Source organism: Lacerta agilis, chromosome 6 (genome assembly GCF_009819535.1).
Source record: "Lacerta agilis isolate rLacAgi1 chromosome 6, rLacAgi1.pri, whole genome shotgun sequence".
Lineage (NCBI taxonomy): Eukaryota > Metazoa > Chordata > Lepidosauria > Squamata > Lacertidae > Lacerta > Lacerta agilis.
In genome coordinates, this window is record NC_046317.1 from 1,697,044 (window position 1) to 1,709,220 (window position 12,177).

General features: G+C 43.7%; 1 protein-coding gene across 2 annotated transcripts in view; it reads right to left on the bottom strand.

Moving 5' to 3' along the window:
* LAMC2 (laminin subunit gamma 2) overlaps positions 1-4,991 on the bottom strand; it is a 45,472-nt gene extending 40,481 nt beyond the window's left edge. The window contains exons 1-2 of one of the 2 annotated variants that reach the window (XM_033151179.1): positions 4,770-4,991; positions 2,388-2,653 (exon numbers count right to left, since the gene is read on the bottom strand). In XM_033151179.1, the coding sequence (XP_033007070.1) occupies positions 2,388-2,472 (85 nt within the window). In that variant the 5' untranslated portion in view covers positions 2,473-2,653; positions 4,770-4,991. Of the gene's footprint in view, positions 1-2,387; positions 2,794-4,769 lie in introns of those variants that run through there. The other variant, XM_033151178.1, reaches the window with a different exon arrangement.
* Positions 4,992-12,177: the final 7,186 nt, after the last annotated feature.

The window sequence follows — 12,177 nt, forward strand, 5'->3', positions numbered from 1 at the left end:
GTATGGATATGTGTGTGTAGATTTGCACATGTGTGTGCCATGTATGTTGTTGGCATCTGGCTATGTCAAGAGATAATGGAGTGTGCCTCTGGGGGTGACGTCAAACCACTGGGTTACCAGCACTGAAGTGACCTCCCTGAGATGCAAGCCTAGGTAGTGTGTATGGAGGTCTTGGGCTGCCCAGATGACAATACCCCTCTGAGCCTCACTGATGTGTCCAAAGGAAAGCAGAGCAATATGTTTGGCACCAGCTTGACTGCAGGAGTTGCTGGAAGGAGGGGTACAAGGTGCCAGCCAACCGTCTTAGGGACTCCACTCCAGATTTGCGGAGGGTTTACTCCTTGGCCTTTTCTTCTCCCAAAAATATCCCGCAAAGCAGCAGAGGTTGAAGGTCAGAGTTTTCTTTCTCCTAGATGGGATACCATCCCAGGTGGATGAGCCCCATCTGCTCACTTCCCTCTACACAGCACATGCAGAAACCGCCTTCTTGACTGTTGGACGTGCTATTAGTCTTGTCCACACAATCCACCGGAGCCCGTCTTTGCATGCAGGGGAAGTCCCTAACTCACTGGGGGTTTGAGACCCATTGGCTACTCTCACCTGGTTTAGCAGGCCTGTTGAAGCCATTCCCGGAGTGTTGAAAAATGGTATACAAATAAAATGAATGAATGAAATAGAAAGTGAAGGAATAGAGCGTGACAGTCCCACACTAAAACATCTAGTGTGGAATCACCCCTTGTCTATAAATAATTGTTATATGAAGTTGTCTTAATTCTTGTTCTCTACATGGCTATATATGAATGTTTAGGGATTTATAGGACAATTCTCATCATTCTCTTCAAACTACAATTCACAGGATTCCTTAAGGGAGGGCACCATAGGAACACTGGTGTAAAACTGATATAAATGTGTGGCCAAACATATGAGTGGTACTAAATCCAAGTTAAGAACTCTGACATGGTCGCCCACAGTGAGTTTATGAAAAGTGTCAAATGCATAGAATTAATTTTGAAGGCACTGGTAGAAATGCTGAGAGAATTACATCACAGAAACCACCCCGCTAATGTAAAAAAGTGAAGAATTAACACCAACACTGTTGACCAAGTGCACACAGGGACCGAATATACTTGCATGATATACTATGAAAGCTGGATTTCTGTTTCTAGCTCAAGATCTAAAACAATTTAGTAAAACAATGATTAAGAAAATGACCACCCCCGCCCTCAGTTTCTTCCATTGCAACAACTGCCTTATATAGAGTAAGAGACTGTTGCTCTATCTAGCTCTTTTCACTTTTCAGGATTTTAGACTGGAGACATTCCGAATCATACCTGGAGATGCGGAGGAATGAAACTCAGTATCTTCTTATGCAAAGCAGATGATCTACTACTGAACCAAAGCCCCTCCCTATTGCCCTAGGAAGCATATAAAAAGTATTGGAATAAACATGTCTCATTTGAAAGCATATTGATTCCATCAGAGGTAAAGGTAAAGGTACCCCTGACTGTTAGGTCCAGTCGTGGATGACTCTGGGGTTGTGGTGCTCATCTCGCTCTATAGGTCGAGGGAGCCGGTGTTTGTCCGCAGACAGCTTCCGGGTCATGTGGCGAAACCAGAGCAGCGCACGGAAACGCCGTTTACCTTCCTGCCGGAGTGGTACCTATTTATCTACTTGCACTTTGATGTTCTTTCGAAATGCTAGGTGGGCAGGAGCTGGGACCGAACAACGGGAGCTCACCCCGTTGCAGGGATTCAAACCACCAACCTTCTGATCGGCAAGCCCTAGGCTCTGTGGTTTAGACCACAGCGCCACCTGCGTCCATCTGAAGATTGAGGTAAAACACTAAGGACAGCATTTTCAAAAGTCCCTGAATGAATCTAAATTTACTGGGGAACAACATTCATCCACTTGTCACCTTCTTACTGAAAGACCTATGGTGGACTTATCCACTGGACTGATAGGACATTTCCCCCATCACTGAACGATTACCAGGTGTGACCATATCTCAGCCCAGACACCCAATCAGGATACAGATAATACAAGCTTGCAGTTGCTAGGCGACCCCAGTGTGTGTTTCACCATCTACCTCTAACTAGCAGGTTTCGGAGGAGAAACGCGGTCCACACCTAAGGAAGTAATCTTAGAAGATGAAGATCTGGTCCCATCCTCCATATCGCCCACATGCTAAAAACGTTACTGCCCAGTTCCCAAGACATTCCACATGCTCATAAAGAGAAAGAGTTATCAGTCTAGCTACTTCTCTCACACAACAAGGGGTTGCTCAGCAGCTGGCTCACTTGACACCAAAACAAGAGTCAGGGAGAGACAGAAGACTGCAAAATGAAACCCACTTCCAAAAACTAAAGTGGAAAGATTTCAAGCTCACCTTCTCTTCTTTGAATGCCAGCAGCTGACGGGAGGAGGAGAGTGATTGCAAGGCAGCTGGCAGTCACCAGCCAGTGCTGAGGCATTCCAGGGAAGTTCGGGGGACTGTGTTGCCCAGAAAGTGCTCAGATCCAACTCTTCCAAGCAAAAGCCTCAAGATCAAGGGGCAAAGCTGTGTGGTGGTGGACGTGCAGCTGCGGACAATTCCACCCGGGCCTCCGTTTCTTGTTTCAGGTGCTTTTTATCACCTCCTCTGCCTGAATCACTCTAGACAGGAATAAAAGAACTTGCCTTCGGTCTGACTCACCTTGCAAATAAAAAAAAAAAAAAGAGGGCCCAGCCCATGTACATTTCAGGGAGACACTTAACAGTTTCTTCTTAGCCATTCGTAGGGGCGGATCTCTGCAGAACACAGCAGCCAAAGCCCCTGGCAGTGGGCCAAGAGGGAGTGGGATGGGTGGCAGGACAGAAAGAACAATTTAATTATTGATCTTCCACATTAAAAGCGCCTACAGGGCAAGCTCAAAGCCAGACTCGCTGCAGGGCTTGTTCTGTAAACTCATTAACGTAAAACACAACTTCATTAAGTAGTTGGTTTTACCCTCAGGTAACACCACTTTTGTTAAACCTGTGCCACGTTCTGGAATGAAATGGGCATGTTCCCACTCACCTCAGCCCAATTGGAATACTTGCGAAGAATTTGTTAGCATTATAATTATTACTATTACCTTAGCAACACCCAGAAAACACACCTCACCAGCTGTTATCCAATCAAAACAGCTTGAGAGGGACGGCTGTATGTCTGACATATTTTGAATCTATGATGAAAAAGAGAAACAGATGTGAAGATGAGCTAAGACTTCATCCTGATTAAAGTATTCTGGAATGTACATGTTTAAATTTAGGTTAACTGAAATTTACTATGAGAGCCAGTGTGGTGAAGTGGTTAAGAGCGGTAGACTTGTTATCTGGAGAACCGGGTTCGCGTCTCCGCTCCTCCACATGCAGCTGCTGGGTGACCTTGGGCTAGTCACACTTCTCTGAAGTCTCTTAGCCCCACTCACCTCACAGAGTGTTTGTTGTGGGGGAGGAAGGGAAAGGAGAATGTTAGCCGCTTTGAGACTCCTTCGGGTAGTGAAAAGCGGGATATCAAATCCAAACTCTTCTTCTTCTACTACTACTATACTCACAACTCTATACCCCACACCAGCCTTATACCAACAAAGCAGCTCATACTTTGCACCAAACTCAAGCAGACAAAACAATACCATTCAGGCAGTGTTATTTGCTTTAGCTCAGTGGTCTTCAAACTCCCTACTTTCCATATAAAAAGTAATTTATCCTACTGAGGAGCCTCTACCCTAGAATCTTTGTGTGCTGCTGAGAATTCTGGAGCTTTTCCTACAGACCACAAGCAGTTTTTCACACAGGGCACGGCTGACTAGGAACAGTGCGCCTCACCATTAACTGTGCATAAGCTGAGGGTGCCGTGTTGAACACACCAAACATTCTCCTATGGCTGTGTAGTGTTGGGGAAGACCAAGTGTGGTACGGAAGCTTACCCACTATTCTTGGTTTTCTAATAGAAGCCATCCTGGTAAGCTTCTGAGAAACTCTGTGGCCCCACTGAATAGGTCTGAAAACCTCTACTGTTAATCAGATCAATTGACTCTCACCTGCCATTTTTCTTATCCATTCACCCATTTCAGAGAAATCAATTAGGATCTCTTCAAAGTTTGCTTTGAGCTGTACCATCCTGAATTATTTTGATGTGCTATGCAAACATTCAGTGACATGTGTTAATCTCCCATAGCTTCTAGTTAATTGCTCACACTTGGCTCCACTCTCCAGGTATTTGTGAAAAAGTTATGGTCCCTGCTTCCAGTAGAAGTCCTCAGGAAATCCACAATTCAGTTGCCTCCATTGTAAAAACTCTGCACCGTCCCTCCTAACCACTGCTTCCTGTTCTTTAATTAGTTACCCACTCAGAAGAGGAACTGTCTGCTTTCCCCATGGCTGCAAAGTTTAATAGACTTTGGCAATGGACACTGTCAAAGCTTTATGCCAGTTTCAGTACATCATGTCTATCAGAGCCCCTCTATCCACATACATTGATAACTATGCATGCTAAGAGGGTGCGGATGGAGGGCACTTTGTTGCCTGTTTGGCTCATCCTTAGCTTACCTTCTCAGGCCACATTCTATCCATGCTCAGCTCACCTGTGGTAGTGGAGCACCTGCCACACCATGCATGCAATCATTCGTTGTTTTCACAGGAACTCCTTCCTAAACTGCTTGTTTGGTGATAAAACATTTTTTTTGGGGGGGGGGGGACACCCACAGCCTATACATATGCATACAGGGATATGCAGTTCAGAACTAACTTAAAAGTGACATACGTACAAGGCCTTTCTTATCTCCTAGCTTACTGCCTCTGATTCCAAACTCCAATTTTAGGTAATTAAAGCTCAGGTGTTTCCCATAATCTCTTGAGTTGTCTGGCAGCTTCCTCAGCCTTAAGCTGATGATGCTGGTTCAGACAGCGTAATGTTCTGTGGTTGCTCACTGCTGGGAGGCTCAGGAAAAGCATGGGGTGAGATCATCACCATGCTTTGCTATGGTTTGTCAGGTCATGGCAATACCAAGCAGGAGAAGACCGAGGCAGTAGAGATGGGCAGAAGCAAACGGTTTCAAGTTTCTGGGCAAACACAAAATTAGAGCAATGGTCCCATAGACAGGTGTCTGTTGAAGAGCTAAAAATGTTCAGAACAAAGTTTGATGAGGATGAAGATAATGATGGGGGAAATAAGCTAAAGGAGAAACATGCTTATGAAGTTAAAAATGGAAATGAATCATGCAAAGAGACTCCAGAACAAACTGATGAAAAGTTGCAGGACTGGATCAAGAAATAAGCAAACTGAAGGAATCAGATGCCTATGTGGAAATGGAATTGGAAATGATCTCCATTCAAGGATTTGAAGGAGAAATAGAAGATAAGATTACAAATGATGATTTGGAGATATATCTCGATAGGGTGTTGACAGAGCTGAAAGGAAAAAAAGCTTTGGGATTTCATTCCTGGTCTTTCTTTTGCTTTAGCAGAGAAAGGATTCTGCTTACAATCTGGAATGAACCCAAATAATGTTGTATTTCCTCTGGTAGGGACGCGGGTGGTGCTGTGGTCTAAACAACTGAGTCGCCCTAGCAGTTCAAAAGCACATCAAAGTGCAAGTAGATAAATAGGTACCACTCCAGCGGGAAGGTAAACGGCGTTTCCGTGTGCTGCTCTGGTTTTGCCAGAAGCGGCTTAGTCATGCTGGCCACATGACCCGGAAAAACTGTCTGCGGACAAACGTCAGCTCCCTTGGCCAGTAAAGCGAGATGAGCACAGCAACCCCAGAGTCATTCGTGACTGGACTTAACTGTCAGGGGTCCTTTACCTTTACCTTATTTCCTCTGGAAATAGATGGGGGGGGGAAATGAAAGTGGAAGAGATCAGGATACCATTGTAAAAACAAGAGGAAATGGGATGCAACTGGATATGGAACCAGATATAAAGAACTGGACATGAACTTATGGATATGTAGTGAGAAATCAAAATGGAATTCTCCAAAACCTATGGATATGTAATGGAAAATCAAAATGGAATACTCCAACAGGAAGTGGAATACAATAAGAAATTGAACCAAATAGATGGACTGGATATGAACAAATGGGATATTGATCTAATAGTAGAGACTTTAATATGGACACAGAGGGAAAAATATAACTTCTAAAAGAAAAATAACCCCTACAACATTGATAAATGTAATCATAAATTGCATTAAGCCTTCAGCTCAAACACAGGCTTCACAAAAGCATACACCCCAAAGAACCCATGTATATGCCGTCTGAAATAGATGGGCCTTCAAGATCAGCTGACAATGAGCTCCAGAATCGTGGGCTACCAGAAAGACAAGTTCGGCTAAGCACTGTTTCCCCCCCCAGATTTTCCACACAAAAAAAGTTCAACCACTTTGGCAAAAAAAAAAAACCAACAACAAACTATAATTTCATAGAATGTACATTACTTTCCTGCCCTGGAAAGCTGCAGCTAAGTGTGACTTCTCCCAACATGACATGCAAACCACTGTGTCATGTTCTCCTGTCTCCAAAATCTGCAACATTGGATGTTAATATGAATCTACTTTACAAGGCCATTGTAAGGCCTACTGGGATGACATACATACAAGCTGATAAGTGCTTTGATTATTTTAATGTTCAAAAAGTATTATTGCAGGATTAATGTGTTCTTCTCAAGTGGAAGAAGAAGAAGAAGAAGAAACAAAATAGAAAATTCTTTCCAGTAGCACCTTAGAGACCAACTGAGTTTGTTCTTGGTATATGAGCTTTCGTGTGCATGCATACTTCTTCAGATGCACAGAAGAAGAGTTTGGATTTGATATGCCGCTTTATCACTACCCGAAGGAGTCTCACTAAAGGAGTTTGGATTTGATATGCCGCTTTATCACTACCCGAAGGAGTCTCACTAAAGCGGCTAACCTTCTCCTTTCCCTTCCTCCCCTACAACAAACACTCTGTGAGGTGAGTGGGGCTGAGAGACTTCAAAGAAGTGTGACTAGCCCAAGGTCACCCAGCAGCTGCATGTGGAGGAGCGGAGACGCGAACCTGGTTCCCCAGATTACGAGTCTACCACTCTTAACCACTACACCACACTGGCTCTCCTCTCCATGTAATAACTTGTCCCTTGCCAGATGTTGGTGCCCTACAACTCTGCAACAGTCCACCAGCCAGCATGGCCAACAGTTGAAGATGAAACAAACGGCAGTCCAACACTATTTGTAGGGCCACAGCTTAGCTACCCCTGATGCAGGAAATGCCTAACAGATAAAGAAGGTGCATGGCAGTATTAAAAAGTGTAAATACTGTTGCTGTGGGACCGAAGAGGCAGTAGAAGCAGATTACAAACTGTGGCTAAAAATACTTTTGCCTGGAAGCTATCACTACCTAGTCGGTGACTATCTCTCCACTCAGATAAAGTTGTCTCAAGCACTCCTTCCCTGAAGCTTAGGTTAAAATAAAATTCCACACCCTCCAGGGCTGCGGCAGATCAGTGAAGGGCCACACCCTGCTGCTCAGTTCCGTTGAGCAAGCTAGGTGATGCATACCTGGCGAGACTGTGGCTGAGGTGTCAGCAAGGCAGGGAAGTACAGTCACATCTGGCCTTGTCCAGTCTGCTGCCCCTTCCTGCAGAAGGACTCCTCCTTCCTTCCCTCTCAAGATTAAAGGATCAGTTTATTTGCCCCTCTGCATACACATTCAATTTTGGCCCTTTTAGCCTCTTTGTTGTAACTGTCAGGAAAGGAGCATCAATGGAATTCCTTGAAGACATTCCTCGCATTTCCTGATTAATATGGAGAGGGATTTTGTCAACTCCTGAGCTGCCAAATGAGCTTTTAACCAAGAGAGCATTATACAGACACTATTTTCATAACACACTCCAGCAGGTCTAGACAAAGGTTTTGTGGTTGTGCGTGAGAATGAAGTTCATTCTGGGGTGATATTACCCCATCATCTGCTCATGTAAAGCAAGCAGGATAATCATTGCTAAAATTAATTCTCCAGCAGACACAAATGTTTTCAGTAAGGCCACAGAGTTTCGTCAGTTCGATTAATCAAAGGAACACATTTTGATCATAATGATGCTGTTAACTGGGCAACAGCTTGGGAAGGGGAGCTGAAATTCTTCAACAGCTTTTTCCTCACAAAAAAAAATATTTTAAGAGAAATTTCGGCTCATGTCATTTTGAATAACACTCTGTTGGAGGATGAAGGGAGCAACGGGCTAAGAGATGAAGGGAGCTAAGGATGAAGGGAGGAACGGACTAAGAACTGTAAGGAGGAAAAACCAACAGCATTAAACTAGACCCACCATTACATTCATATACAGGTAGGTAGCCGTGTTGGTCTGCCATAGTCAAAACAAAATTTAAAAAAACATTCCAGTAGCACCTTAGAGACCAACTAAGTTTGTTCTTGGTATGAGCTTTCGTGTGCATGCACACTTCTTCAGATACCAGATATTTCAATCTGGTTTATGGTCCATGATTTTATATAGTTCCAGATAATAGTTGAGATGGGAGATGGTGATACTGTTAGTTCTACTGGCCTGCTCAGTAGCTTGCAATACCATCAACCATGGAAGGAAGAGGAATATTTAATTGCTGACTGCATGTTGGGGGGTTGGGTGCATGCACATGAAAGCTCATACCAAGAACAAACTGAATTACATTCCTAGACAGCAAAATTGGGGAGGCTAATTTTCTAAATATTCCCCAGGGGAGGACTGAAATTCTAACAGTTCAGGAGGAGCTCAAAAAAGTGTAAAATAGTAATTGGCAATTGCTCAACAGGGCTGCAACTTTTAAAAGCCTAGCTCTGCTTGGCTCCATATTGTTCAGCTGTTGTGCCCAATCTTGGCCAAGTAAGAATTTCACGGGAAGTACTCTTATTGGACTCGTGAAGTAAATTTAGCAGCCACAGAATGAGAGGACATTGCTTTTCACGAAAGGCTGATTAAAGTAATGGGTAGGACTAAGTGACCAACTTTTGACAGTGGAGGGAAGAAAATAGTGGGATTTCTTGAGGATCTGCATTGCAACTTATTCATAAACCCTGTGTCTGAGGTAAGGAATGAGTTCTTAGATGATTTGGAGTTATTTAGGATGACACATTCAAAAGCAGACTGTGAACAGTTCCAGAATGATCTAAGCTAAGCAAGTGGCCAATAAGATGGCAGATGAGATTCGGTGTTAAGAAGTGCACAATGATGTGAACACTGTGGTAAAAAAATTCCTATCAAATATATACTGATGGGGTCTGAGCTGGTTATGGTTACCCAGTGTTGTTTCTTTTTAAAATTCTCATTCCCTTTTTTCTTTTTCTTTTTTCTCAATCTTATCTTCTTATAAATGAAATTTTCTTAATAAAATAGAAATAATACCCAGGAAAAAGTTTTAGAGGTCATGGTGAATCAGTCACTGAAATCTCCAGTTAACCTAGAAGCCTCTAGAATTCAAAGTGAGCATTTTAGCCACTACAGAGGGGGATATTTTCAAAATGTGAAATTAAATCTTGAAGCCGTTTAGAAATTGGTTAAAGTTCCATGCCAAAATCCTTTTTTAGCTCAGGTTTCCTTTCACAAAAAGGTGGTAAGGTAAAATGAGACCATTCCACCCCCATATTAAAATCCGATAGGAAAAGCAAATATATTTGGACAGCTGGTACATGTTCTCTCTCTCTCTGTCTCTGTCTCTCTCTCACACACAGTAAATACTCAAGAACCCAGCATATGAGGGGTTACAAATATTCAGTCTTTATTATAAATAAGAAATACTGTTTTATACATAAAACTGCCAAGTGTTGCATTTTTGTTGTTCTTGTTGTTCACTGCCCCCAGACAGCAAGACCACAGATTTAAGTCCAAAACTGGACTGAAGGCACTTTTTGAGGTGCTCACAGTTGAGAATAAAAAATAAAATGAAGGGAACTCTTCAGCAGGTGTCTCCCGTGAACAGCTGTTGCATCGCTTTGTTATGCACGGAAATAATAACTTGGACCTATACAAACGTGATAATAGCTGTTAACGCAATATTCGTAAATTCTTATAAAGGCCTTTTTATTTAGTTATTTAAAAATAAAAAAAAAATCTGTTAAAACCTGTTTAAGAGAAAAGGGGGGGAATACTAGAAAGGCAAGGAAAGAACTAGGAGACTACGGAGTGAACTGTAACCATCCCCTTCTATTTGGCAGAGAGGAGATACTGTTAGGATCCAGCCATCTCAAAAAGACTGAAGTCAAGTGCGACATGCCACAGCAAAAAGCCATTTCCAGTTAATGGCTTTAGGTTCTGCTTGCCTGGATGCATGCCAAGTCGGCTTTATGTAAACTGTTGAAGAAGTTGCTTGGATAAAGTTAAGATCCGGCTGGAACTTCTCTCTCTGGCCCTGCAGGTGCTGTAAAAACCAAGGCCAAAGCGATTTTGCCTGCCTACCTGTAATGGTCTAGCTCTTACTGGGCTGGAAAGTATGTGGCTGGCTGGCTCCCACGATTGAATGCTCCTTAATTTCCCTACATGGAGACAACGAGCCACGTCTGAGAGAAAAGTTTTTCTCTTGCATGGAGAAATGGTACCAGCTCAGTCCTAGGTTAAAGCACCTGAGTAAGAACTAGGCCCGTGTCGCATTTCCTCTTCAGAGCCAGCAGGAAGCCTATAACCATTCCTAATATCAAGACCACAAACCAAGGGCCAGTTTGGGTGATGCCTTCACCCCCCAAGCAGGAGAGCTGGGGAGGAGGAGGCCTCAGGCCTGGGGGTCTCCTTCCTGTACCCCCTCCCTGTGCAGGCCAAAGTCCGCTGCTGAGAGAACTCTGAATGGATGAGATTGTGGTTCTCCCATTTCTGCTCACAGTGGAGGAAGGAGGTGTGGGGCAGAAGAGGCCTGCTCCCCATTTCAGCCCAGGCAGAGTCTCCCAGGGCAAAGTATCCCCCGAAATGGCCTAAGGCACCATGACTGAATCCTTGAGGTGTCAAGGGGCTTGAGAAGAGGCGAAGGAAGGGCAACTTGCCTCTCAGCTGCTGGCAATGCAGAGATATGGAATACTATTAGCTCCCAGTACGGGAGGGCAGAGAAAATGCCTGACGCTGGCCCAGCCTGCCCCTCACTGCCAAAGGAGAGGATGTAGGCAGCAGTGTGGCGGGCGGTTAAGAGGAAGCCATGAGAGAACAGGGCCACTCTGGAAGCAAGGCCAAGCATATTTACATGGGGGAAGGGAGAGAGAAACAGACTTTTCCTCACACTATAATAATCATGATAAAAAAAGACACAAAATCCCACATTCACACAAAAATATAAATTTGAAATAATTAATAGCACCAGTGTGTGTGTCAGATAATAAATTTCTTCCCCTCGACGCAAACGTACAAAGTTGCATAGTGTTGAAGGGTGGCTATATGCAGATCTCCAAAGGCAGGGGGGGTGGAAGCATCAGACCTCTCTCTTGAGGAAACTGCAGAGGCAGATAATTTCCTCCAGTTCAGAGTGGGGGTGGAGAAGAGAGACAACATGGAAGGAGAGATCTTCTCCCCACAAGGAAGCTGAATCAAAGTGGGAGAGGGGACATTCTGAGTGGGGCAGAAATTCATACCAAGCAACCACCAGCTCAGTTAGTCAATACTGTGAACTCTTGGAGTTATTTACCACTAGAATTAGGCCTGACCAATTATTTTTCCTAGAAAGATGGATCAGCTATAATTTGTGATTATTCTTCTTTTACACAAACGGTAAACCTACCAAGGCAAAATGATATGATTCAACCTGCAGAAAGAGAGCTCTGCAAACATTTTGAGTTAATTTTCTACCAGAGAAGATTATGTTGACTTCAAATTTCACAGGCAAGTCTAGCAAAAAAAAAAAAAGTACTCTCTGGATAGTGGATGTTTCTTTCAAAAAAAGGGGGGGAAAGAAAAAGGCCCCTGCCCCCCCCCCCAAGAGAGAAGGACAGAATCTGTTCATATTAAATTATCTGTTCTTGGAAGATACCCCTTGATTATTACTAGTGACTGGCTGGTGACAGGAACAATTCTGATCACAAGTAGATTCTTCCATCTTGAAGAATTAAAATTTCTGCCTGTGTTCTCAGAGGTCGAAGGCAGGCCAAGGTATAGCACCATGGAGACCCAACACACCACTCCTTCCTTGTGACTCCCCTAAAACATTTCTGAGAAACTGT